Source organism: Alternaria conjuncta, assembly GCF_024043145.1.
Source record: "Alternaria conjuncta strain BMP 0040 chromosome Unknown scaffold_1, whole genome shotgun sequence".
Lineage (NCBI taxonomy): Eukaryota > Fungi > Ascomycota > Dothideomycetes > Pleosporales > Pleosporaceae > Alternaria > Alternaria conjuncta.
The window spans coordinates 2,307,062-2,333,367 of record NW_026250090.1 but is presented as its reverse complement, the minus strand read 5'-3'; the positions used below and the strand labels follow the sequence as shown (position 1 = coordinate 2,333,367).

At 52.9% G+C, this 26,306-nt stretch overlaps 9 protein-coding genes across 9 annotated transcripts; 2 read left to right on the top strand and 7 right to left on the bottom strand.

Annotated features, from left to right (window-relative positions):
- Positions 1-765: 765 nt before the first annotated feature.
- On the bottom strand, positions 766-3,117 carry J4E85_000823 (uncharacterized protein; the record flags this gene model as incomplete). The annotated part of the gene is made up of 1 exon (XM_051465112.1): positions 766-3,117. The coding sequence occupies one exon, from the start codon at positions 3,115-3,117 to the stop codon at positions 766-768; it is 2,352 nt and encodes a 783-aa protein (XP_051331633.1).
- A 322-nt stretch (positions 3,118-3,439) lies between these two features.
- On the bottom strand, positions 3,440-4,855 carry J4E85_000822 (uncharacterized protein; the record flags this gene model as incomplete). Its single annotated transcript, XM_051465111.1, has 2 exons — positions 3,440-4,102; positions 4,157-4,855. 2 exons carry the CDS (start codon positions 4,853-4,855, stop codon positions 3,440-3,442), a joined length of 1,362 nt encoding a protein of 453 aa, XP_051331632.1.
- A 918-nt stretch (positions 4,856-5,773) lies between these two features.
- On the bottom strand, positions 5,774-7,489 carry J4E85_000821 (uncharacterized protein; the record flags this gene model as incomplete). Its single annotated transcript, XM_051465110.1, has 2 exons — positions 5,774-6,985; positions 7,076-7,489. 2 exons carry the CDS (start codon positions 7,487-7,489, stop codon positions 5,774-5,776), a joined length of 1,626 nt encoding a protein of 541 aa, XP_051331631.1.
- A 326-nt stretch (positions 7,490-7,815) lies between these two features.
- On the bottom strand, positions 7,816-9,078 carry J4E85_000820 (uncharacterized protein; the record flags this gene model as incomplete). The annotated part of the gene is made up of 1 exon (XM_051465109.1): positions 7,816-9,078. One exon carries the CDS (start codon positions 9,076-9,078, stop codon positions 7,816-7,818), a length of 1,263 nt encoding a protein of 420 aa, XP_051331630.1.
- A 474-nt stretch (positions 9,079-9,552) lies between these two features.
- J4E85_000819 (uncharacterized protein) lies at positions 9,553-11,391 on the top strand (the record flags this gene model as incomplete). Its single annotated transcript, XM_051465108.1, has 1 exon — positions 9,553-11,391. The coding sequence occupies one exon, from the start codon at positions 9,553-9,555 to the stop codon at positions 11,389-11,391; it is 1,839 nt and encodes a 612-aa protein (XP_051331629.1).
- A 181-nt stretch (positions 11,392-11,572) lies between these two features.
- On the bottom strand, positions 11,573-12,717 carry J4E85_000818 (uncharacterized protein; the record flags this gene model as incomplete). The annotated part of the gene is made up of 2 exons (XM_051465107.1): positions 11,573-12,418; positions 12,478-12,717. The coding sequence occupies 2 exons, from the start codon at positions 12,715-12,717 to the stop codon at positions 11,573-11,575; spliced, it is 1,086 nt and encodes a 361-aa protein (XP_051331628.1).
- A 1,129-nt stretch (positions 12,718-13,846) lies between these two features.
- Positions 13,847-14,686, top strand: J4E85_000817 (uncharacterized protein; the record flags this gene model as incomplete). The annotated part of the gene is made up of 1 exon (XM_051465106.1): positions 13,847-14,686. One exon carries the CDS (start codon positions 13,847-13,849, stop codon positions 14,684-14,686), a length of 840 nt encoding a protein of 279 aa, XP_051331627.1.
- Positions 14,687-15,012: 326 nt separating this feature from the next.
- Positions 15,013-21,468, bottom strand: J4E85_000816 (uncharacterized protein; the record flags this gene model as incomplete). The annotated part of the gene is made up of 6 exons (XM_051465105.1): positions 15,013-16,158; positions 16,208-16,639; positions 16,685-19,006; positions 19,055-19,243; positions 19,886-21,198; positions 21,279-21,468. The coding sequence occupies 6 exons, from the start codon at positions 21,466-21,468 to the stop codon at positions 15,013-15,015; spliced, it is 5,592 nt and encodes a 1,863-aa protein (XP_051331626.1).
- A 762-nt stretch (positions 21,469-22,230) lies between these two features.
- Positions 22,231-23,763, bottom strand: J4E85_000815 (uncharacterized protein; the record flags this gene model as incomplete). Its single annotated transcript, XM_051465104.1, has 1 exon — positions 22,231-23,763. One exon carries the CDS (start codon positions 23,761-23,763, stop codon positions 22,231-22,233), a length of 1,533 nt encoding a protein of 510 aa, XP_051331625.1.
- Positions 23,764-26,306: the final 2,543 nt, after the last annotated feature.

Genomic DNA, 26,306 nt, shown 5'->3' with positions numbered 1-26,306 from the left:
TGGTGTTAAGGCCCATTCAAATAGGTAGGACTGACTCTGCCACGGGGCATTGATAGTTGCATCGAACCCTAACATCACATTATATTGTCAGGTAATTCAGTTGAATTGCTCGAATGTCGATCCGGACATGCTGTCGATGCTCCCGTGCGTGGTGGTCGATACTGGGAGGCTGCGTCAGGGAGGGATAGCGGGTTTACCATGAGTGTGTATGGACACGACCACTTTAGACTAATCTGGCAAACCACCGTTACCAAATCTCCCTCTCCCAATATACAGGATCGGAATTTTCCCTTGCCAAAAGATCACTCAGGCTCGAGCGCGAAAGACAGAAGATGGGAGGGATGGGGTTCCGCTGGGTAGCTTGAGCTATGACGCACATCGATTACTAATCACGAACATGGCTCCTGAACATCGAAGGGCACCTGGGCAAACTTCATTGCTACACGTCCGCCGGCAAACGTCAACGATGGCCTGATGTCACGATGCTGCGAACCCGAACGACCTCTATTGGAGTCACCTCGCGCTACGAATACAGTTTCGACCCGTCCTCTCCCTCCCTGGTAGAGAGATCATGCCTACCTAGATAACGCGAAGACGACGCGTCCCTCCGCCCACCAACGAACGAAAGCCGAAATGACACCACTCCCTCCTCCACATACAAACTCCATTTTGTCGCGAATCATACCTGTTGCTTCAACGAAGGAGCATGGGCCGATACCGATGCTTACCTATCGATGGCTCGATGGCATCTGGTAGTACTGTGGTCTACAGATTCTCTGCATCATCACCCACTTCGTCATCCTCTGCAGGCGCGATAGCTTCAGTAGCAGCACTTGCTGGAGCTGTATCGGCTGGGGCGGTGGTACCCGGGGCCATCGTCGGTGGTATAACAGGCGCAGGCCGGCCGTTTGGAAAGGAACCTTGCTCGTACGACGTGCGGAAAAGATCATCTTCGTCGTCGGATTCACCCTCGTCGCCTTCGTCGTACTCGTCGCCGCTGTCCGTTGGGTCTGGGTCCGAGTTCCACTGGTTCTTCTCATGCAGCGCCTTTTCTATGACCGGCACCGCAAGAGAACGCCATCCTTGGAGAGGCGCACTTATGTGCTTAACACTCTTAGTGGGGTGAGTGTAGAGTGTAGTGGGCTCATACGGCACTCTGATACCTATTCGGGGCCATGTCGCTTTACCTCGAATCCTCCGACCGTAGTGATCATGTAGCCGGCCATGATACGTCTTACGACTTCCTTCGGGGACATCGAGCATGACTGGTGCGTCGATTTCCATTCGATTAGTTGGCAAGGAGGTTGACTCTTCATGGAGTGACCAACACTCATCCGTCGCGTGCGGCCACCACGCACGACAAATTGCGTTGCCATGCTTGCACCTGCGTAGCTTGGGTTCGTTCGGCACACCGTTCCCGTCAGGTATTGTGGATATGTCCACTGCATCTGGGTCGATAGGTGAATGAGGAGGTGAGTTCACTGGAGAGTAGGGTCTTTTAATCATGCCGACATGTCTCTCTCGTCTACCGTCTGTTGCCTCCGCCCACACCGTTGACAGTAGCCGGCCGTCCGCGACCCAACGAGTTCTCTTCGGAAGACAAAACTCCCGCTTGTTGTATGGATAGTCGATGCTAGCTGTGACCCTTTCCCGGCTTTCGTCCTCTGTTGACCCCTTGGTACCGTTCCCAGGAGCAGGCTTGCTCGCGCCTTTCTTCTTTAAACCCTTCGCTGGCCCTGCATCATTGCCGGCGCCCTTACTCACTGTGTCAGCTTGAGCACCACCTGTCTTTCTTTGCACCCGCTTCGCCTTTGGCATCGGTGAGCTGCTTAGCTGTTTCCCATTTCTCAGCTGCCGACCGGTATCATCAGGCTCCTCTCCGCTCATGGCTGTGGCCTGAGGGGCTTCGCCATCTCCATCAACGGGCAGATCATCGCCTCCGTCGTCTTCGAGATCCTCACTAGCACCGTCATTCGCTGGCCCAACACCCTCTTCATGTTCCCCATCGTTACCGCCTTCCATCTCATCACTGGGCGGGTCAAACGGCGCATCGAAATCCTCGTCTTCGTCAGGCGAATCGTAGAAACGATCTTCATCGCGGACAGCACTGGTCTCGAAGTGCTCTGGGATACCACTGATCTTCACCAATCCCAAGCAGTCGTACGATGTAAGCCAATCATGGGATGATTCTCGCGCGGCAACGAAGACTCCTGACGCTGTCTGGATTCTGCGAAACCTATCTTCGTCGATTTGACCGCCCTCCGCGTTAGTCCTGACAAAGATGTTGGCCGTACTTGGTCTGGTGTCTGCGTAAGCCTCAAGCTCGGCCGCACGTCTTTCCGTGTGCGTCCTGTACTCTAGGTCTGCATCGTCGTCAACGATATTCTCGAACTCTGCGCGACGAGCCTCTATAGCGTCTTCATTCACCCGAAATTGTATCGGGTCTCGTGCGGCTTGCTCCAGGGCTAGACGTACTTCCTCTTCTCGAAGGCCTCCAGGTGCACGTCTCCACATCGGAGTAATAAGATGAAGGTCCTCAGGTTCCACCAGAATTGGCGGCGCGCCAGTCCCGTCGTCTACCTCTCCAGTTTCGATGTTCGCTTCACGGTACCTGGACAGTCCCGTTCCAATCTTTCTCCGGTCATAGTACTCCAGCATGTTACGAAGGTACTGGACCTTTCGAGGGTCGTCTCCATGAGAATTTATCAGCATTGGTGGCATGTTGAGTCTACGTCCATCCTCTTTCTGCACAGCTGTTGGTCGGTCCGGATTAAACCTCAACCGTCTGTTTACCGTGTTCTGATAATATAGGAAGTCCTCAAGCTCTGATTGCAATCTAGTCAAGCGTGCTGCGGCGTTGTTCCTGGTTAGCTTTTTGAATACCTTGCCCTTATTCTTTAGAAACCCAGCGCGTTCGCCTGCGGACAACCCAAGATACTGCGGCAACAACTCTTCAATCTGCTTTCTCACCGTCTCCTGGTTTGTTCTTGCTCCCCCCAGATCGCTTTTGAGCTTGGCCATGTTGATGCCGTTGAACTTGATGTTATCAGACTTCTTTCCGTCTCTTTTTCTCTTTTCGTCCCCTCCATTCTCTTGACCCCCCTTTTTGGGAGGCATGATTTGGAAGCTGATGAAGCACTCTCTCACGGTCAGCGGTGTTTCCTCACTCTGTACACACTGGACCAGAGAATGTTTTGGCAGTGGCCGGCTGAGCGCAGAATGCGAAGACTTCAGGTGTTGCGAGCACAGCTGTTCTTTCCACTTTAACTGGTCTCGCGACAAAGAGTTCTGTAGGACAGCTTTTCATTGTCTCTATTACCGAAGCCGGCAGTGACTGGCCCCTTTGGCGGCCACTCTACTGCATGCGAAAACAAAGAACATCCGTATGCCTCGGTTCCCCCGAACTCCTCATTTCAAGACCGCATTCCCGATGAAGCATCTACATATGCTTAGTCCAGTCATACTCTTCCACCCTCTTCTCTGGTACGTACTCTTCGCCCCTGGCCTTGGCCTCCTCCTTGCGCTTCTCGATCAACCGCTTTGTCTGCCTCTGAACTCGAAGCATACGCTCTGGTCCGTTCAGGAAGTTGTACGGTACCTCCCTCTCTTCCTCCTCTGTCTCTCTGTGAAGGTAATTAACCATGTTAATACCGTTCCATCCAAAGACCTTCGGGTAGCCATGCTCATCCTTTGGCCAGTTTGGATCCAATTGCTCCACTTGAGCAAGCTCAGCAGGGGTAAGCTTTCGATCGGCATTGGGTCTAGCCACGTTGTCTTTCGGATCTCCTTCGGATGCTTCTTCGGTCTCCTCCAACGTGTCGTCAACTGGAACGTCCCTTTCCCTGGCCATACGGGCCGGTTGGCGACGAAGTGGCAGCTGCCCGGGTGCGTTGGCGGGCACGGCGCTGCCGGATACAACGCCCAATTCTTGAGCGACAGTGTCGTCAGGGTTGTTCTTGCCGCCTTCCATGGGTTTTGCGAGCTCAAGAGGAGATGCCACGCCATGCTGTAGCCTCGAAGCTGGCTTCTTAAGGGTGCGCCGGGTGTTGGCTGTGCACGTGTCTCCAGCAGTCTGTCTAGGACGCTTACGAGCACCAAGACCCTGAGCATTGTCGTTAGCAAGAGCCATGATCTTGTCGCACTCGGTCTCACTTACTTGTGTCGCAGTCTGCATGCCGCCAGTCGCCACTCCATCCGTAGTCGACAACTTCAACTTCAACTTCACGATCAACGATGTCTTCGGTCGGGTGGTACGTGTCCGTTTGGTGTCAGATGGACTCACTGTGGCAGTACGCTTGCGCTTGCGTTCGCCGTCGACAGGACTAGAGACCGCCTCCGCCGTCGGATCGACTAATGGTGGTGCCTCCGCCGCATCCTCATCTCCCGCCATACGCACATCTCCGTCTTGATCTCGATCCGCTGCTTCGCCGTCGACCAGGGTAGCTTCATCTTCTTGAGCGCTGGCCTTGCTCTTCGCAGGCCTCACCGCGGTCGTCTCTTTCTTCTGTTCTAATTCAGACCTTGCTGCTGCGTTCGCGCTACGCTTCTTCTCTCGCTCTGCCTTCTGTTCCTCTTCCTCCAGCTTCTTATTTAGCTTCGCGATCTCCTTCTGCCTATTCACCTCTTCTTTCAACTTAGCCTTCTGTGCGGCGGTCACTTTGTCCTTGATATTAGGGTCGCTCAGAGACAGCGGATAGTTTCTGATATCAAAGTCCAACAAGATCCCCACAAGGGCATCCTTCGATATACCGTTGAAATTTGTAAGTGTGTCGTCGGCTTTCTTGAGCGTCGGTCGAAGGGCTGGCTTATTGCCCGAACTGATGTTCACCGGCCAATTCTCGTAGTCGTCCGCCATCGTGTGCAGTATCGCGCGCTGCCGGCTGTCTTTCTGTAGGCGCTGTCTTGGTGCGGTGGGGTCGTGCGGTCGGAGCGAGATGGGCTGCGGAGGTGTGCGCCAAGGATCGTGACTGGGGTCGCGTCGTATGCGGAACGGCACGCGAGTCGCGCCAATGATACGCTTACGATGGAAGTTGCCGAGCCTGTATCCCAGGGTGAGTGACCATGCTGCGAGCAACCCTGGAGGTGAAGCGTCCCTCACGTGCGACGTCCCGCTCTGACCCTACACAGCGCAACCCTAACCGGATTGGGGGTACGTCATCAATCAATGTTCGACAACAGTATGTTCGACAACAGTGTGAGCCACGAAACCCTCTGCTCTGTATCAGCTTCCAAACGAGCTGCAGCGTCGTGGAACACTGCGGCAGTCAGATACAACAGGACTTGAGCTTTACTCGGCTCTTGGCGTAGTCCATGTCTCGAACTGATTGCTTAGACTTTAAGGATTGCGATGTCTCTTATTTAATAAGAAGTACTTTTTGCGTATATAGTAGTTGTATATTTTAGAAGTTATAAGTAGCTTATCTTGCTCTGCGTTATCGCAGTACTATAGATAGAATAGAAGGGAACTAGAATATTAAGTCGCACACGGCAGTAAGTCAACAGTCAAGGAATATATAAGTTGCTTTCGCGACTCACACCAAACTGATTGCTCAAAGCAAAGCGCGCGCTATGAAGAAGCACAACGTGCTGAAATTGTGAGAACTATACTAAGTTTGGTCTATTCTAGCAGACTGCGAGATCGAGCGCGAGAAGAGCATCGCATGCATCTCCATGCCATGCACCGGCTGTCACCCCAGTCCAAGCTTGCACCTACACGCCCACGCTCCTTCTTGTCGTCCTTTTCGCCAAATATCGAAGAGATAAGCTAAGGGTTCTACTTCTTGCTCTTGCGTTTTGGCTGCGTCTTCTTTGCCTTAGATTTAGATGTCTTCTTAGCTTTCCCCTTCCCGGTTGACGCGGGAGAGTTCTCTTCGGATACGTCAGTATCTACTTGTTCGCCATTCTTATTCTGCTCATCGAGTTCTTTTTTATATTCAGTCGACCAACCTTCACCCAGTTCAGTAATCCTTTTCTCAAGACGATTTGCGACACTCCGATCCTTCAGGATATAGTGATGAATAGTACCAGGTTGTTTCGGGTTGTCGTCATAATCATTAGCACGCTTGTGGAGCTCCGTAACATACTGAGCACTCTGAGCTTGCTCTCGATACTTCAAAGCTGTACGGACTTGTGGGCGATTGTATTGCGTGTAGTCATGTTTTTTCGCTTTCTTTCTTGGCGATTGAGGTCGAGGTTCGGACCCAGTTCGCGGCCCACCAGCAGGGTTGGCTGGTGCTCCTGGATCATTGGTGTCTTTCTTTTCCCCCTTTTCACTATTGCCATCATCATCACTATCATTGTCATCGCTACCACCACCACCGCCGCCACCACGGGGACAACCTGCCAAACCACTGCATTCGCGGTAACTGATTGCAAACAAGTCGTTTTCGTCGTCACTAGAGTCGCTGTCATCATCTGGCATCTCCTCCTCGGTCGGCGGGTCGTAAAGCTCATTCGGTGCATCTCGCTCGTCGGAAGTCTCCCAGTCGTTCCATGTCTCGCCCGCTGAAATGAACAGGCCACTCTCCAGTCGCGTCCTGCTAAGATCATTCGCTGTTGCTAATGCGTCATTAACATGACTATCTGTCGGTAGTCCTTCCGAAAGCCCAGTCTCTCGTGCTCGACGTTCTGAGTGTGACTCGTCCATCTCTTCATCCTTATTTTCATCTTCCACTTTCTTCCTTCTCTTCTCAATGGCATCGACATCAAGTTTCAAATTGATCGGCGGATCGAGTGGCGGAAATCGCGGTCTACCTAATCCCACAGCTTGACTCTTTGCCCTTGGTATCCTGACATGTAGGTGATGTGGGCCCATGTTGTTGTAATCGAGTGTCTCCGTTTGACCCACTTTATCATCTTCCAACGATTTGAGAATTGGACGTAGGAATTTATCGTAAGCATCGTCTCCTGAAAGTAGCCCAGGTGGCTGCCCATCCCGTATGGACTGCTGTATTCGGTCTTTCACCTTATCAATGTCTTGGAGATACTGAGAACGATATTCAGGCGTTTGATAATAGAGAAAGTCTTCATACAAGGCAGTCGCATGTTTTCGTGCGGCATGGGCCTCTCGGCGTACAACACGGTCGAATTTCTCTTGCCCGCCTACCGCCTTGTTGGCCACACGAACGAGAGCTATCCGATTTCTGTCATTGATGTCTTGCGCTCGAGCTCGGTTTGTGAGGTGCTCCTCGAACCTGGGTATCTCGGCTTCTTCCTTCGTCTCTTTCAGATTTCGCGAGAGTTCTTCTCTCTGTGCTTCCAAGTCCTGGTAAATATGCTGGGACTCATTGAGACTGTCTGTAGATCTAGGACCGTTGCTCCGCCCCGCTCTCCTGGTGTTGGAGGTCGTATCACCGCTCTGCAACAGTGGTGCTGGTGTTCTCTTTGCTCTTAGATTCGGTCTATTGGAAGTTGTGTCGCTTTGGTCGTGTGGTAACTCTTCTGCGCTGCTCGCGACATCAGGATCAACTTCTGCACTTTTGGGTGGCATCGTCAATCAAGAAGAGGGGTAGAGCTCTGGAAGGGATATACGATAAGAAATAGAGCAACTGGGAGACTTCAGAAGCTTTCAGTAGGATAACGTGACGAAACTGTAGTTGTTTAGATGAACGAGACTGATATTTCATGCTAAGTTCTTTGTTTTGAGCGCTTTTGTAGAGTACAAAAGGGATATGTCGTATTCATCATCCCTGCGTCGCCGTTCCTGAACAAAGGGTTTGAAGACTCTGCGACACGACACAAAGCATCCTGACGTGAAGTATTCGCTTGCTATCGCCCGACACTAGTGTGCCCATCCATCCATGCCAATATCATGCCCTACCATTCTTCGTAGATATCCTCTTCGGAACCATTCCTTGATGGCGACGCTCCGCCACCCATCCAGAGATCGAGGTCTTTCCCTTCTTCTTTTGCCTGATTCATGAGACGCTCGTGCAGACGCCATGAGCCCAGCTGATCAGTAGGTGCAGGCTTGACACCAGGTCGGATGTGTCCGTCCAGGGGAGCACGAACTGTCTTGTGCACGACACGAAATTGCTTTGCGAGGATAGGGTCTGAGTAGTGACCTAGTGAGCGCGCTTCGTGCAGCTTCTTTTCCTCCTCTTCATCTTTCAGACGCTGCTCCTCCTCAAGTTGTTTGGCAGTCTTTAGCGTGCCATCTTTGTTGAGCATATCTTTCGTTGTGCCAGCCTTGATGTTCTTCTTCTTGCCTTTCCCGCTCCTAGTCGCTTGCCGTTTAGTACGATGTCGCTCTGACCCTGCCACTTGCACCTCTTCAACCTCAGTCTCGAACCTGTTGTCGTCTTCTTCGCGGCTGTGGGCCAATGCATCGTCCTTGCTAATGCTTTCGTCTTCCCCAACCTCTTTATGCGCCAGTCCGACTATGCTGTTGTTTGCTTCGAGGTGCGTCTCGGTGGCAAGCGGCTGACCGTTTCGAGGCTTGCGGAGACGCGTGCGTGCCTGAGCTAACGTTCGAGGTGATGTGCTGCCCTCGATAGCAGGTTGTAAGCGGAACCCGCCGTTATTTGGTTCGTTTTGGTCATTGGTCTCGACGTCGTGGTCCTCTGGGGAAGCGTTGGGTTCGCTCCGAGGCTTCTTGGATGCTGTGTCCTTAATTGGCGCAGCATTGCGCTTCTTCGACTCCGCTGGCTCCGTTCCAGCTTTTTTCCGCGTCGAAACGACCTGCTTAGGGATGGCGGATTTAATGGCCTTGTCCGAGCGCGGTAGCAGAACCGCCATGAGCGGGACATTTTGTAAATCCCACTCTGTCAGTAGTTCAACTAGCCTGCCTTTCTTTATTCCTTCTTGATGGAGGTTGCGCATGCCAGCTGCGTTAGCCATTGGCCGCAAGTCATCTTTGATGGTGTATTCGGCGTAGTCAATTGGCTTGAGGTCCTTGACGTCCGCTTTCGCTGTTGACGGGTCGTGCTGATCCAGGATTTGGATGGCGCGTTCAACATTGTCTGGTAGAATCCTTGGAGGTAACACCATATTATGCCGCTGGAAGACAACGTGGGCTGCTAGCGTAGAGGTGAGCTCAGCCGTCGCCCATTTGTCGTCGTCGCCCTTGGCTGGGGCCATGGTGTCCGTGAACTTTCGTTCAGCGTATATGACGGGTGTCTGTGGATGGGGTTGCGGCGCTCGGAGGTGCGTATAAGCGAAGTGTGAACGCACAGCGTAGGGGGCGCTGTGCAGCGGTTGTATTCGGACGCGTCGAGAAGATATCAGAATTGAGATCAAGCGCAAGCAGCGGCATTTAAACAGTGCCAAGCTGGCGGGCAACCTCCGCACCAGTCGGGTCGACGGTTAGCTCCGATACATTTCCATAAACGTGCAGAAGTTCGGCTTGCTGACATAAACTACGAAGGAGTGTCCACCACGTACTACTCGCATAGAGCATGACTTACCAGCGCATTCGTTCACCATCGTCCCAGCCGCGGCCCTCCTGAATCACTCAACTTCACAGCTGTTGCAACTCGGACTGCCCATTACTCCGACCGCAGACCACACCACCAGCACAACTGCTCCGCCCCAACCACAATCACAACCTACACCATGGACCAGACACCAACCGCGAATCTTGACATGGAGCAGCCGTCGTCTCCACCCCATACCGGAATTCGCGCCTTTGCGGGAGACCTTGAAAAGGAGACCACCGAGGGGGAAGGATACAGCGCGGCCGGTAGCTCCGTTGACGCCTTCAGCCACACTGACAATACTGTCAGGAGTCCTACACGCCCCTCGCGTAACGCTGACATCGCCCGCAACCTTCTACACCCGCGCGCTACAACCCACGTCCCCGAGTTCCGAGACCACGATACCACCAAAACTGGTGGACAGGAGGAGGCAACGCCTATTCGGAAGACGAAGGACCATGAGACAGCGGACGAATATGAAGACTTGGAGGAATTGGAGGCACTGATGATCCCAGCGGAAATGAGGTCGTCCCCTCGGCAGCCGGAGGCGTCTCCCAATCCAGAATGGCAACCCATAAACAAGTCTTCGTGGGACCCTACCGGTTTCCCAACCACGTCGGGATGGCAGTCCATCAACGACCCAGCGTTCGGCGAGAACCCCAGCCAGGATATAGGCATAGACAAATCCTCGTGGGATCCCGCCGGTTACCAGACGAAGTCCGGATGGCGTTCCATCAACAATCCAGACTTCGACGAAGACTTCAGCGAAGAGACACCCACAGACGAGCCCTCGGCAGCGCGCGAAGGCTACTTACCCGACGAAGGAGAAGAAGACTCGGGGGATGATTTCCCATCTAATCCTGTCGGCAATGTGACACTGGAAAGAGAGCTGGAGGATACCGACGATGTACTGGACGAGAAGTACTTCAAGCACAACGGCTACCTGAACTACATCAACAACGTCGAGGGCGGGGATGAATCTGACTCTGCGACGGAGAACAAGAAGACAGGTGTTCAAACCAAACTCAAGACGACGAAGAAGAAGGAACTCAAAGTTGTCTTCGACTCCTCGCCTGGCAAGCCCGCGGGACCTGGAAAGTCATTGCCATCGCCAAAGAAGTCTACCAAGACATCCGCCCAGCCGCCGGCCACTGGAGACACATTGACGAAAGACACGGGTCGCGATAACCTCAAGGTCGACGCTAAAGCTGAGCGAAGCTCCAGCCCTGCTTCCTCTTCAGATGAAGCTAGCGGATGGGAGGTGGTAGACGGCAACATCGACGCCCCACGAACGGGCAACAAGTCGGTCCACAAGCTTACGATCAAACTCCATAACAACGTGACCGGTGAGTCCAAGACCGTCACGTACACCGACGTCGAGCAAGATGACATCGACTGGAAGTCCAAGCCCCAGATCGTCGCGATAACACAATGGCGCACCGACGTTTTCAAGCAACATGGAATCGGCACCAAGAAGGCTGCGTACCCGTACACACCACTGGAGGACGCCTGGATGACGCTCTTCCACAGGAAGCTGCGCGCGACCATCGATGCGGGCCACGTCATCAAGCTCCCAGGTCCCGTCTCCGTGATGGAGGCGTTCAACGCCTTTTTCGAGGGCAAGGTACTCAAAGACGCGAACGGTGCTGATGCACCTTCCAGACCACAGCGCGACGTGTCATCCATCCGGGGAAAGCTCGATGGCAGGGTTAGCAAGGTTGCCACAGAGAGGAAGAACATGAGAGGAGTTCTAGAAGGGAAGACAGGCGGTGTTTTGTTTGTTCCGAACGTGACAGAGGACGAGCTGAGGCAGTTTCAGGTGGATGAGTCGGTTGCGGTTGACGACCCGACTGAGGTTGGTAAGAATGCGGCTTTGGATGCTGAGGGGAAGAAGAGCAGGCGACCGTCACCGAAGAGGAAGCGGGATGAGAACGACGCGGGGGATACGATGGCGAAGAAGACGAAGCGAATAAGTTGAGGTAATCAGGATTAGTATCGGATACGGAGATGTCTAAGCCGGTACCTTTGTCCCCAGTACGCATGTCAGCGTTGATCTTGCACGTCGAAGAAGAGGTCTCGTTGTACGTATGAGTCGCACGTTGCCGTAGTCAAGCCGAAATTCATTTGTCTCAAATATATCGGTCCAATCGCAGTCGAGCTCAACCCGTCTTGTCTTCCCAGATTTTCAAGAACAGCTTCCACAGGATGGAGAATAGAATGCCCTGCAGACCGTTGGCGATGATTCTCGTCTTCAATCCGCGCCCAAATAGACCCAATCTGCCGTCTTGACGGATGACCTGCTTGGCAGCCTCAGTATAAGATATCCTTGTATCGTTGACCTGTCGATATGTCTTCACAACGCGTAACGAGTTCGATATTGTGTCCGAAGCGACCGAAGCGCAGAAACCGATGAAAGCCGCCCGTAGTAACCACCATCCGATCTGCTGTCTCGATGGCTCTGTTATAGTTTCAGAGAGGAAGTTGTAGACGGCGAACCAGGGGTAATGTCCAACGAAGGTCGCTGCTGCGGTCGCAAAAGCACCCCACCACAGAGAGCCGATGCCGTCGGTCCTAATGCGCTGCCGGAGTAGACCCCAGCCACTAGCACCCTGGGCCTGTAAGGTAGTTTTCAAGGTATCGATTGGTGTTAGTAGCATCCTGAAAGCTGCAGCGCACGCCGATGCAAAGATTGTCTGGATGGGTGATGGAAGCTGCTTCAAGAAGCCGTTGGACTGCAGCAAGGCCAGGATACCAGCATTGGCGGCTGTGTCTCCGAATCGAGCGATGGGCCCCTGGAAGAGTGCAGCACCCATGCCTTGGTAGTATCGACCTATACCACCGTCTGCATACAGAGTCTTGGTCGCGACAGTCGTTGATGTTCCGTGGCGATATTGGTAGTTCATGATCGTACGGATGGGCATCAACAGCAACACTTGCAGTATCATCGCCGCAGCACCACTCAAACCTCCACCTAATGCACGCTTTAGTGCGCCTTTGAGATCGAACTACGCATGCTGTGAGCTTTTGGAGTTTGTGTGTACCGCGACAGTGCAGAGGAACATACATCGACGTCATCAGCCTCTATCCAGCCTTTGATGAAGACAGCAATGACCAGTATCGCGAAGACGGCAAAAATGCCTCTCCAAATATAATACCAGGTCTTGGACGCTGCCTTTTCCGGCTGGTCGATGATTTCGTCGCTTTCCGATGGTGTGGGCGTGTGCTGACGCGCGGCATCATGCGAGAGCAAGGGCGCGCGCTCGTCTGGCACGCTACCGCCCTCTAAGTCGCGTTGAGAAGGCATCGTGGTAAGTATATGGTGTTGAAGTGCGACGTTACACACTATATCGCCTTCATTCGACGCGTGTTGAGATGGATTACCAATCCGGCGCGATGACGCGCACTCGGCAATACCTAGGTACCTTCAAGCCGAACGAGGCGGACCCACTTTCCGATCACGTGACGCTCAGTCCTGCTGGGCTACCGAGCACCATCTACCAGAAATCAATGACACAGCTACTCATCAACCTCTCGAACACCACGCCGCTACTAGCACACATTATTCGTCTATCAGTGTCATGCTAGTTCGATTTTCACGGACGTTGACGAGAACGTCCTCACTTCCATCTCCGACATGAAGTGCTCAATGCTGCGAGCGAGTGTGACTTTGCTCACCAATCAGCTCGCTGTTAGGGTTTCGAAGACTCGCCAACCCCTATTCTCTGCGCTGTTACGATTGCACGGCTTTGTTCGAATCGTGATAGGGTTCACGGCGCGTGGGAAAGAGGCGCACTCACAATTCGACGAAAAGGTCGCCATCAAAAGTTGTGTCGCCCCATCGAAGTTAGCAGAGTGTTGCTGCGATGCTTCGGGTCGAGGTTACACGGGACGACCTTTTCACAGCCCCCTATAGGTCTTGGCTTGTAAGGCAAGCGATCTTGGTATGCCACACCGATCAGAGGCCTCACAACAGGTTAGTCGTTAAGTCACTGAACCACATCGCTAACACAACGGATGATGTCTGCCGTTTATCCATGCGAGTTCCACTCATCGCGCCCCCGGATTATACAGCCGTGACAGCCAGGCACAGCCGCAATTGCATCGCTAAGCAGGCCAATCACCATGAAATGCACACGAGACCCGAGTTACTTAGGCTCTGTTGTAAATCAGGCCACCAGCGCCAATGTGTGGTATACCAACACAGAAGGTTTTCCGCCACATTCCAGTCATTTGAGCAGAACGCCAACCCATTGAGATGATAGCCGCTGTAACCGTCCAAGCCAAGATACTGCGCCCTAGGCTTGGCTAACCGGTGAGGATGCCCTACTACAACCCTACGATGCTTAAAGGGACGTAAACACCTCTTAAGAAAAGGTTTGTGTTGTGCATATCACGAATCATCTTTCACTACACCTGCATCCACCACCACCACAATGGCACCCCTCCTCTCAACCATGCTGTTCGCAGCCAGCGCATCAGCCCAAGTCACAACCTCCTTCTGGATGCCCATCTATGGGCTAGGAACAGACAACATCGGTTTCGTCGGCTCCGTCATCGACGCCAACGGAACTCACACCACCGTTGCTGTTGACTACGACGAAGGCACCGATACATCCGCTCTGAGCCTCGCTGCCGATACTCCCCAGATTTTGACCATTGGCCCCGACTTTTACGGAACAAAGATCAACATTGGCCCTGCTGCTAGTGGCGATGAGGAGGAGGACACCTACTCACTCGACTGCTCCTGGCCGACCCCCGAAGAAGTAGGGTCGAACCGTACATGTACTGTGTCGTACCCCCCAGAAATCGCTCGGCAACTCTGCGAGAACCCCACTTACCCTTCTACGAGTGAAAGGGTCTGGTCAAGAACACATACCTTCCCTGCGCGCGGGTCAGAGCCTGCAGGTACAGAGACAGTCAGGCAGACTTTGAGCTATGGCTATGGCTCTGCTATCTCGACTGGTACCCGGTCAGCCTTTTGCAGTGAGAGTGGTACGCCTGACGAAGGTTATACTTCCGTAGGGGAGCTCTCAGGAACAGAGTTCGGGACTTACTACCTTGTTATCACTGCGGGGACGGAGAAGTTGGAAGCTACTGCTGCGGCTACACCGACGATGTCAAGTGCTATGTCTACGGGTGCTTCTACAGACGCGACAGGTGCATCTGGGACTGCGCCCGTGCCTGAGGTGACGGAGGCTGGCGCGCCGATGGTTAGGAGTGCGCCGCTGTTGGCTGGACTTGGTGCTGCTGCTGCTGCTGCGTTCTTTGTTTAGTTTATGGCATTGAGGGATGAGATGGAACACTCGTTTGGCAAACTGTAACCCAGCTAGGTCCCAGTACTGTTGAGTACGACATACTGTGTAATGATGCCCATTGGTTTACCTATCTTTGACAGTACTAGCGGTGATTACAATCTACATCGTTTTCCACAATGTCAATCTCGAATAAAACAACAAGGCCTGAGATTTGATACTGGCAGCCACGTGCAGAATACATGCACCAACTATTATACCTACCAAGTACCGCTCAGAACACCCAGCCATGCCACTATCCCGAAACCTTCGTAGAAGCACCACAATTTACCAACCAACCAGCTCTACTAAAACCCGAAAGCATCCAACAAACTATTCGCATCCGGCTCATTGAACTGAGTCGGCGGCGGTTTTTTCTTCGGCTCCTCCTTAGGCTTCTCATCATTCTTCTTATCCTCTTCATCCTCTTGCTCCCCCTCTTCTTCACCATCCTCCTCGCCATCCTCTTCATCACTCTCCCTACTTTCCTCCAGCGTGCCCTTGCTTTCCGCCAAATCGTTATGAGCATGCTCTCGTACCGGTAAATCGGCAATAACAAGCGAGCTCCTCCTGCGTAGCAATTTCCTGGGATCAAAGTCGAAGTCCGTCGCAGATTGATTTCTTCCTTGCGATTGATAGCTTTGTCGTGGCATCGAGGGGCTTAGCGGTGGACGGCCGGACGTTGCTTTTGTTGGTGGTGGTGGCAGTAGGAACTCCCATGTCTTGACTAGATCGAGGGCTAGGACGTCGCAGCCCATGCGGTCGTATAGCCCAGCTGTGTGTAGCACAAAGTCCCACTCTTCGCGCATGCCTATCATTGTGGCTCCACGTAATGTTTGAAGCGACTTCTCGCGGAGTTGTTTGTACAGGACTACCAGGGCGGGGTCGTCGGTGAGGTACGATTTAGCGGCTGAACTGGGCGGTTCGGTGGTCTCAAGTAGGGTCGTCAGTGGTGTGACTAGCGAGCGGACGGCCATATCCTTTTTGTTCAATAGCCAGTATGCCCATGTTGCGAGCCATCGGTTGCCCTCTCTAGCAGCTTGGGGCAGAATCTTGTCTCTCAAGAAGTCCAGCAAGATGGGCGAGTCGTCACCACCGTAGACGCGGGCGACTGCTATTGCGAGCTGGGTATCACCAAGCTGATTATGGAGAACGCTGACAGCGTCTTGTAGATGATCTGCAAGTAGGAAGAACGACGCAGCATACTCGAATCTTCTCCTGCCCATCAATGCATACGCGTTCTTGAGAGCAGCGGTCTTCCAGCGGTCTTCGTTAAAGTTGTTCGATAGTAGTCGATGGGTCGCGCCCTGTTCTCTCGACCAAGTAGCCATTCGCCAAAGACCGACTAGAACTGGCTTCTTCCGGAGGGCCATGTAGTATAGGGCGCAGTCGACGGGGTTCTTTTCGTCGGTTTTCGTGTACTCGTTCCGAGCGATGACCTCAAATTGGGCGCGCTGTAGATACCGTTAGCATTTTCTACCGACAAGGAAGAGTGTACTGTACCAATGCGTTGATGTCGGACATCCACATGAACACTCCACACTCTTTTGCGTGTTGCCACATCATCTTTCCGCTAAAATGTCTGCTAACAAGGTCGACAAGGATATCTTGACTTCCTGAGTGGAACGCCCAGATAATCTCGCGCCACGAGATGGGGCCCTTGTGCGTTTCACTGAGGACATGTTGTCGGAAGAATAGCAAGAAGCGGCCAGCGTTATCGTCAATGGATCGACGATGCTTCTCTACCATTCCAATACACTCGATGATATCGGCCAAGCGAAACTGTTCGCGACTGGTCAAGAGCGGTATCCGCTTAGTAGTCAGAAGCTCTTTGAGGCTAGAGGTGACTTCTTCGGTGACTGCTTCAGGCTCGCTATCGTCAGAGAAATCGGCGTATGATGAATGCACCTCTTTTCGAGATGCAGTCATTTGAGTCTGCAAAGGTTAGCTACATCTAGATAGAGCTGTTCGTGTACATGCCTCAGCTTCTGAGAAGTCTTCAGGTGCGAATCCCAGCGAGCTGTCAAGCTCTTCGCCTTCGATCCAAAATTTGAGTGTAGTGTAAAGCCTAATCAGGATACGCTGCACCAGTAGTAACTTGCCGGCCAAGACGCATTGTGAGAGTAATTGGGGATGGTACGCAGGTAGAGGACCGTTGAGTCTACTAACCGCATCGAATATGTCGATAGATGCTGTCTTCCGTGAGATGGTACGTAAGCTAGGAAATAGCCCTTCGGACACCTGGACATGCTCATCTTGAATGAACAGCTGGTTGCCTGCACCAATGACCAGATTACCACTGCTTAGCCATACTGAATCGCCGATCGGATGTGGCGTGATGTCGCGAATGCGCACGTCACTGATCTGTACCCAGGATGGACCGGCATTGAGGTAATCGTATCGCAGCTGGGCGTAGATGACGACACGGTGGGGGAAGCCAACAGCAAGTATGGACTGGTTGTCGGGAGTAGAAGACCAGTCGAGATCCTGGATGATTCCGCTGCCTTCGAATGTCTCTTCATGTTCCAACTGGGCGCTTCGGGTATTCCATATAGTGAGCGTAGTTCGATCAGCATCGGCCAACGCAGCCTTACGTATCGACGTGCCACTAGCAAGTGATGGATTCTTGACGCCAGTCTCGACCTCTGAAGTCAACAGCCAGTCCAGTCTTCGGTCTTCGACGTTGACGCGCGCAGTCCAGGACTTGATGATTCCGGATTTCGTGTATGAGATGGCTATGTCTCGCGCAAAGGTGTCGAGGAAACCCGAGATGACGGGTGCTGTGCCAGCGGGGTCTACAGGCAGTACAAAGGCAAGGTCGTCGCCAGACCCAAGGTTGAATGTGGAGAACTCTTTGAGAGTGATCTCTGAATGACCGTTGATATAGCCATTGGTTTGCGTGATGACGGGCTGTTCCTCACCCGCAGATGCATCTCGCTCCGGTTTTGGTAGTGTGACCTCCCAGCAGATGCCTTTCATCTCGGAACTAATAGTGGCGATGTGTATGCGCTGTCCGCCAACTTCGACCTCGGGTATCACTAGCAGACACAGAGGTTTGCCTTGGAGTTTGTATGCGAGCCGTGTCATCTCAACGGCTTCATGACCACGGGTATCCCAAAGCGAGATCTCGTCATGATGTAGGAAGACAATGAAGTTACCCTCTTGTAAAAGAGCAGTACGATGGATGTGCTCCGTCACTTTGACGCTGCAGTGTCGATGTAACGTCATGCCCTGATCGCTCTGCCGCTGTAGCCATACAATGCATTCATCTGTCGTGGTCCGCGATACCAATGCTCTTCCGCTAGCTGTGCGGTTGACCTTCTTGATGGCATGCGAGTGTCCCGTCCACATAGCCTTGCGCTGAATGCGCTGTGGCTGTGAAGAAGGGTCGAACAGATAGTCGATGCGCGACTCTAGCCACTCGATGCGCCCGTCAAAGTGATGCGATAGCAGGGTCAACTCGGAGTCGGGTTTGTCGCCGATGAATGCGTAGAATTGTACATTGTCCTCAATGGGCTTTGGTTCCTTGGCGAAGTGCAGATGCAGTCCATCGACATGCGCAATATTGAAGACGTCGGTGACCTTCTTCTGTTTTGCCCCTACGTTCTCAAAACCCCACGCAGACATGTTGCCTCTATCATCCAGCACAACGCATATCTCCGGGTTGCGGTTCGCGACTTCTATCAGGTGATGCAGCGCGATGCCGTGGTCTTTCTCTTCTGCCGAAGCCTGTTGCATCGCTCTTTCCGTCGCGTGCGTAAAGTGTTTGCCGTCGATGAAGAAGGCATATCGCTTCTTCGACTGTTGCTCCAGTGGTACATGGCGTGACATTATAGACTCGACGAGGTCCACCTCGGCCCACATGTGCATGCCATCTACGCCGTGATGCTCTCCTGGTACCCAGACTCGCACCTTCTGGTCCGCGCATATTGTGTATAGTACGTTGTCCGTGGACTGGTCTTTGTGGTACGGGTGCCGCCAATGCAAGCCTGTGATGGCCTTGGGGTGTGGGAGGTAGAAGTAGTCGAAGCTCTGATCCGCCGAACCGAAGGATGTGCGTCGCCATATCTTGAGGAGGCGGTCGTACCTGCCCGTCGAAGCTATTAACTCGGCATCGGGCGAGAAGTGCGCGAACTTGACGGGGTTCGCTAGCTGCTTTGTCCATATCCGTTCGATGTCGCTGTGGGTGTTGAAGAGGGTGAGGGATGCGCTGCCGACGAGCAATTCATCTGGCATGCCCCATGAAAGAGTCGTTATCGTGTCATCGGCGTCAGACAGGGACGTGCTGCCCTGTTGCGACCACTGCGCATATCAGCAGTCGTTCCTAGCTGCCCCTCTTTGTGTGCCCACCTTGATCGCGCCTTCATCTTGCCCGTATGGCCGGTATATGTATATGTGTCGCGTCGAACATGCCGCGAGCTTGCCGGTGCCCTCGTCGATCGCGACTGCCTCAAGGTCGAATTCCTCGTCGATGTAGATGGTTTGGAGGACGTGGTTGGGTCGATCGAGGATGATCAGCGCGTTACCGGAGATGTAGACCTACACGAAGCGCAAGTCAGTCTTTGTGCGCGTCGCAAAGGGTGTAGTCATACGATTATCTGGAGGCCTTCCCACAGGCCATGAGCGACAGCTTGGAGCTTAGCCTGGGGTCGCCCAGGAAGGATACCGCGCATAGAAGTTATCGAGCTCGGCTACCGTTGATTGCGCATTATTAGGCAGTCGCTGAATGTCAAGTAGCGTCCAGTCGACAGTAGTACGTGTGGGCGTATATTAAGCTTCCGGTGTCTCGCGGTACGGGATGCGACACCTAGGGTTCCTAGAATGTTGAAGCTCACGCGCACGATCCACGTGGTATGTCGTCACCTCGGACATCGGCAATCGTGGAGAAGAGATGCGGCACAGCTATTGCTGCAAGCGAATGGAACGGGTGGGGAAGCGCATAAATCGCCCTATTGCAACAGATGGGGTGTTGCGCGGAGTCAAGATGCATTGTCGACGCCTCGGGGTTCCTGCCAGCCTTCCGCGTGCATTTCGGAATCGGAACACTAGCGCGAAATCAGAAATGTCGGCCCGGCATCGACGTGTCGCGCTTAAGCTACATAGACGCGTCTTTGTGGTATCTGGTGTCTACATCTATCCTCGTTCATACTCGCGCATGGCTTAGGCCATCGTTCTCTGTACCTTTCCTTCAACTTCACCCTGCTCACCCTTACCTTTCCACTCCACCGTCACGGTAATACCGCGATCATCGCCCTTCTCCTTCGCATACGTCAGGCTTCCCTCCAATACCGTACCCTTCTTGTATGCTTGCTTGTCTGCGACCTCTGGATCGAGCAGCAGTACTGCCTGATGCCAATGTGTAGGTGTGTTGCTTGGACCCGTCGAGAAGCCCAAGCCCGGGATACCGTTCATACCCCAGTCAACGTTGTCAAGCGTCTTGACATCCTGGGAGCTGCCAGGGTGAATGAAGATCGTGTCAAACCATATCGCAATGGCCTGAAGAGATGTGATGTCGCGGTCGAGTGTCATGCGAAGAGGCACCTTGAAGCTCAGATCTTGCACCGATACAGTCTTCATCTCCAGCAGATGGCTTGTCGCAGTGCCGCAGAGCGCCTTCTCGGGCACGTCAAAGACACCAATTTCGTGTGTATTGAGCAGACCGCCTGGGATCATGGGTGAAAAGTCGAAGCCATAAATGTCTTTCCAGAACTTCTCACTCGTGCTGTCTGCTATCCAGTCGGCATCTGAGATTGGTGCGAGGCGGATGTTGCAGTGGGATGGTACCATGATGCCGTCAGGCTTGAGGTACATATCCCGTGCGCGCAGGACCGAATCCAACATGCCTTCGAAGAGGAGACCGTAGCCCATCCATTCCGAGATGATGATGTCGACCTTCTCCTTGCCTATCAACCGCTGGGTATTGAAGTCTTCAGCGCGGCCTTGGATCAGTTCAATACGGTCCTGGTACCCGTTCTTCGCGATGATCTCCTTCGCGCGGACTGCGATGCCAGAGTTGTCGACTGCGAACACCTTTTTCGCGCCTGCGCGTGCGCAGAAGAGGGAGAGGATACCAGTACCGCATCCAACGTCAAGCACAGTCTTTCCAGCAAAGACCTCGGCATTCTTCTCGATGAAGTCACGGTACCCTTCTGTTCGTACGCGATCCTCGATCATCTCACGATGGATGCTGTTGCCCTTGTACGACTCGAAGTAGTCCTGGTCCCGATCGTTGGTGAGCTTGATCTTGGAGAAGTCTTCTTGCATGTCCTTGTGCATCTTCGCTTCATACTCGTCGTAGTCGATGGCCTTGCTGTCGTCATCTGGCATGAGATCTCCAAGTTCAAAGAGTAAGGCGTCATCTTCCAATACTGGCTGTAGGTATTTGTCGCTTGTAAGATCGTCTAGAGTTACTTTGATACTCTTGGGATCTGTGCCTTTTTGTGCTTCTGATCGGAGGTAGTTGATCAGCTTGATGATGGTGATCTCGTCCGCGTCTAGTGCAGACAGTCAGTAGTCATCCGAAAAGGGTAAGGCGTAGAACGTGTAGATGAGCGTTCAACATTGTCAGCCGTACCTGGTCCAAGTCCTTTGATCGTTGCCGGCAGATCAAATCCATTTTCGGTTTTGTTGTGCTCTACCATGTCCGACACACGAGTCCATTGTCGATCCGAAAATAGATCTTTGAAAGTAGTCGTATCCGGCTCGCTTGCGTCTTCGACGATGCTGCCGACCGAGCTCGCGGTGTCCGATTCAGTGTCTGACATGCTTTCTGGAGTGACTTTCGCTCTTTTCGCGAACGCAAGTCTTGAGATTTACGCAAAAATTGCAATGAGGCGGGATGTCGCGTCAAGTTTCCTTTGGTGGGGGAAGGCTCTGCGGTTAGTGTGCTTTTGTGGGCGATGCTGCGGGGCAGGTTTGTCGCGCCTGCCGTATCGATCTTCGCACCTCCTTTCATTCTCACCTACCGATTCGCTCGCCATCAACGCTCATCATCTTCATCCGTGCCATCAAGTATATCAGAGTCCCCTGATCAAACCGGCTACAGCTTGTTGGCTAGCATCATGAACCTCTCTTTGTCTACAAATTCAGCGCAATGCCACAGATCGTGCCTTCCATCGTGCGACGCTGCGACATGCCATCGCCATACACGTTCTCCTCGTCAGTCCCGACTTCTTATCATCCTTCATCTTTCTCACTCAACGCTCACTTCAGATATTGGCAAACTATCATGTCTCTCACCATCAGCAGCATCGTGTCACTCGAGCGGCATGTATAGTCACGCACGGGGGTCACACCGGGTTTTGCTTCCATCCATTCTACGCTTACATATGCTACCCATGCGTATGTTCAGTGCCAACAGTCGCTATTAGTTAAGTCGCTTTGTTGCTGTGCGTTCAGTCAATGATTGACAACGTCGTTTATAACTTCCACCAATCTCAACGCGCACATGGAACTTTTACCGCGTCTTCGCTGCACCAGCATCGGGCCGTTGCCCTGATCAGGGCCGTGGCAGTTGTATCTGACAGCTACTCATCAGAATCATCCTCGAGCAGCTGGCGGGCGAGCTCAATGGCGTGGTCAGTCACACGTGGCTTCTTGGCTGGCGGAAGGGCATCGGCGTCCACGTCTGCTGCCTGCACGACCTCGGCCTTCACGTCCTCAGGCTCTTTCGCGTCTTCTTCCTTCACGGCCTTGAGACTCTTCACATCATCTGCCTTCTCCATGTACTCGGGCTCATCGCCGTTTCCCACCTCCTCGTCTGAGGATTCGCCAGCGTCGCTTCCGTAGCCATGCTCGACTTCCTCTTCGTCACTTTCGTCAGCAGGAAGCTCAGTCTGATCCTCGACTTCATCGCCGTCGGATGACGGAGCATCGCGCTTGCGTTTCTTGGAGATTTTGCTTGCAGTCGAAGTAATGCCGGCACCGTCGTAGTCTTCGTGAACCACAATGTCATCGCCAGTCTGTGTGTTCACAGACCGGAACTTGGGCTTGTATGTCTTGGGCTTACCGGTGCCCTTTCGATGATTGGCGCGCTTCTCAACTGGAAACTCTGACAGAGGGATCATGTGTTTAGGGTACCGCTCCTCTTTGCTCACTACGCCGCCACCTTCAACCAGCAGTCGAAAGTCTCGGGCGTGCTCACGAAGATACGCCATCGTCTTGTTCTTCGTCTCATGAGCGGACGTGATCTGTCCTCGGAGAGCGTCCAGACCACGGTTCTTCCCACCAGCCTTGTTGATGGCTTCAACGATCTTGGACAAGTCGGCGGTGGTAATGGTGTCGTACGCGTCAAAACCCTTGGTGTGAACGAAGTCGTTGATGCCAGTGTACATGGCGCAGATCTCTGGGACGGTCCAGTGGTCACGGTTCTTCTTCTTCTCGTAGGCAGCGTTGGACCGGCGCGAGATCTGGTCAATCCACTTGTTGTATGCGTCTTTCCATTTCTTGTCGTTGGGATCGATGTTGGTGAGTTTCGACTGGCCAACGTGGACGTGTTCGTATGCGCGGGTACGGGCATTGAAGCGGCGGAGTGCGATGCTCGGGGTGAAGACCTCATTGATGCCCTTGAAGGTCCGCTCCCAACGGTTCTCGCTGACCTTGTTCCATTCTACCACGGGATTGTTCTTCTTCTCCTTGTCCTTCTTGGGAACCTTGCAGCTCTCGAGGTCAGGGAAGAAGATGCAGTCATCGGCTTCGTACAAGTCACGGTCGGCGGATTCGCGCTTCTCTGGGATTATGTTCTTCTGTATGAACCAGCTCTTGCCGTCGGGCATTTGGATCTTGAAAGTCGCCTCGATCTTGGTGGGGTCGGTGTCGTGGGGCGCGAACGTCTCTTTCGATGTGAGCTCCTTGTTGACTAGCTCTCGACCGGAGTATGGTGCAGGGTCGTCCGACAGTTCGCCATCGCTATCTTCATCAACTGGGATGGATTCGGCACCCGAAAGGTGTTCCGGTGGGCTGCTGACGGGCATCTTGATCTTGATCTTGCTCTGGGGTGTTGGCATCTCATCCGCGCTGGGAACCCCGCGGGCCAGGCTACCGATCAGGTGGGGCGACATCTTCCTGCGTCTTTGTCCGCTTGTGTAGGTTTATCGGGTGCGTACAAGGTATGTATTGGGATGCGTGGGGGTATGCGCTGAATGAGCAGAATCGTGGCGAATGGTGGAGAAACCCTTCAAAGAAATGTGTTAGTCAATGCGCTTCAAACGTCGGATTGGACAGATGAGACGATTCAAAAGGTTGCAGCGCTGTCATCGCGTCCAGAAGTCGATAGCGTTAAAACTTACGGCGCGACGTCGACTATGTTTGCCGGGTATAGTCGCGAAGTCAGATGCGCAGATATCACGCGTTACAATCCCGAGCGCGCGCCAGATCGAATGGGTTGCTATGATCAAGTTACTTCAATTTAGAAAGTGGAGGTCTCAAGCTGTGGTTACGGTGTCGCGCTTGGTCGTGGAGAGAAATGAGCAAGATATACGCCAAGGAAGGGGAAAACTCAAGACTTCGAAACAAGGCTTAACAAGTTGGGACTGTGCGCGCGTCACTGCCTGCAGGAAAAGGCCTCAAAAGGCTCATTCACTTCTGGTGCTTCGCGTCCGAGAAATTACGCAGTCACTGATGTATTAGGGCGATTCTAATCGTTCGCCTGGAAGAAGTTTCTGGGCGTGTTATCGACGCGCCGGCTAGCCATGAGGATACGCAATGTTCAAAAACCATCTGATATATGTTCAGATGATCCACACTGCATTGTATGTTTGCGCCGATGACTAGAGTGGGTGGATGGGAGATATCATGTTATACGCCCATTCACTATCGACTAGTCTAGTTACCGTACGTAGATACGCTGAAATACCTCCTCGAATCGATGCCTTCAATTGTCTCCGGTCTCGTACTCTCGAAAAACAACTCGCTGAAGTCAAGGCGCACCTTATAGCGACGCGTTCTTGAGATATCAGCGTTCAAATCGAGTCCAAATAAGCACACCAAATCGACACTGCGAAGGCTCACGAGGCGAAGGCTTATCGCGTAATTGCTTTAAACGTCTTATGATGAAGTGAAGCGGTTATAGAAAAAAACACATGATTTGCTAGATTCACTGTCTCATACTACCAAACCGCTCAGCCTACGCATGCGCAGACGAGCAAATCCTACACGTAAATCCCCCAGTCCACGGTACACACATCTTCCGCTCCAACTTTCCATCCGCGAAGCAATTACCCCTACACTCCTCCACCGTCGGCCAACTCCCCTTCTCACTACACACCGTCTCCACAGGCTTCATCGGCTTCACCGGCGTCTGTCGAACCGGCGCCTCAAACGGTACCGTCTTTGTAGGCGTTGTGCGCACCGTCGTTGTTATAGTCGTTGGGTCTGCCGTGGAATGTACTAACATAGATGTAATAGTAGTCGTTTGGTAAACGGGAGGTAGCTCGTGAGGACATCTTGATAGGCCGATCTTGATGCCGCCGAGTAGGGCGGCGATGAGTAGGGCTGTGATGAGTGTCGTGCAGGTGGGAATTAGAAACCTCTTCTTGGTGAAAAATGAGTGTCGTTTGTAGAATGGGCGAGGCGGGAGTTGCGCCTCGTCGTCGTGAGGGAAGTAGGGGTGGTTGGGGTCGATGTGATCGGCGGGGACGCCTGTGCGTTGGGGCGCGATGCCGGAAAGCTCGATGTTTGGTCGTTGAGACATGTTCATTGCTACTTCTGCGCTGTTATAGATTTCTGGGATGTTGGATATCGATGTTGGTCTTTAGTATGCAGCGGTCAATGGGTTGCATAATGAGGAGGAAAGTGGCAGAGGACGTTATGTAACCGCTTTGACTACAGTGAAAGAAAGGTGGCCAGCAAAGCATTATGATCACAGCGCAAGCACACCGCTCCAAGATTACACAATGGAATTTTAGGTCAAATTACGGCAAAATTTGCAGTATCGCTGTCATGTTGATGCGTAGACCTGACACTTCACCTACGGGTGTCGCACTAGTCAGCTCTTAACCAGAACATAAATAGAATTGTAGGCCATCATAGACCGTCGATGGCCTGTCAAGAGTATGCCCGACTTGCTTTTGCAAGATGAACATGCACGCACAGTTACGACGTCTCATCTCCATGCTCTCGAGGCACATACTTCTCCCAATCCTCCTCCAACAATCGTCTTGTCTCATCCGTCATCATCGGTCTATTTTTTGTGCAGTAAATAAAATGTCGTGTTCCTTGGAAGTCAAACCAAAATCGATCTTCCTCACAACCAGTCATTGCGGCTCGTTCAAGGCCTATTGCGATGATCGGACAGGCACGACCACGAAAGCGTCCCAGTCTGTTACTTTGCGAGATTTTCAAGAATTCGAAAAGAGACTTACGAAACTCCGTTCCCTGAGGCCTTGAGATGTGCATCATGTAAACAGTCATGTATAGCACCAAGAAAACCTGATCCTGATATGCTTGTGATATTGCTGCTTTCTTGGTGCTTTGAGCTTGAAACGCGACTAGGATCACGTCAATCAAAAGTTGATCAGTCGACTTCCCATAATCGACGGTGACACGTTGATCAGGACGCACTAGGCCAAGTAAGCCGTAGATTCTGTCGCGCGGATCTGCACAA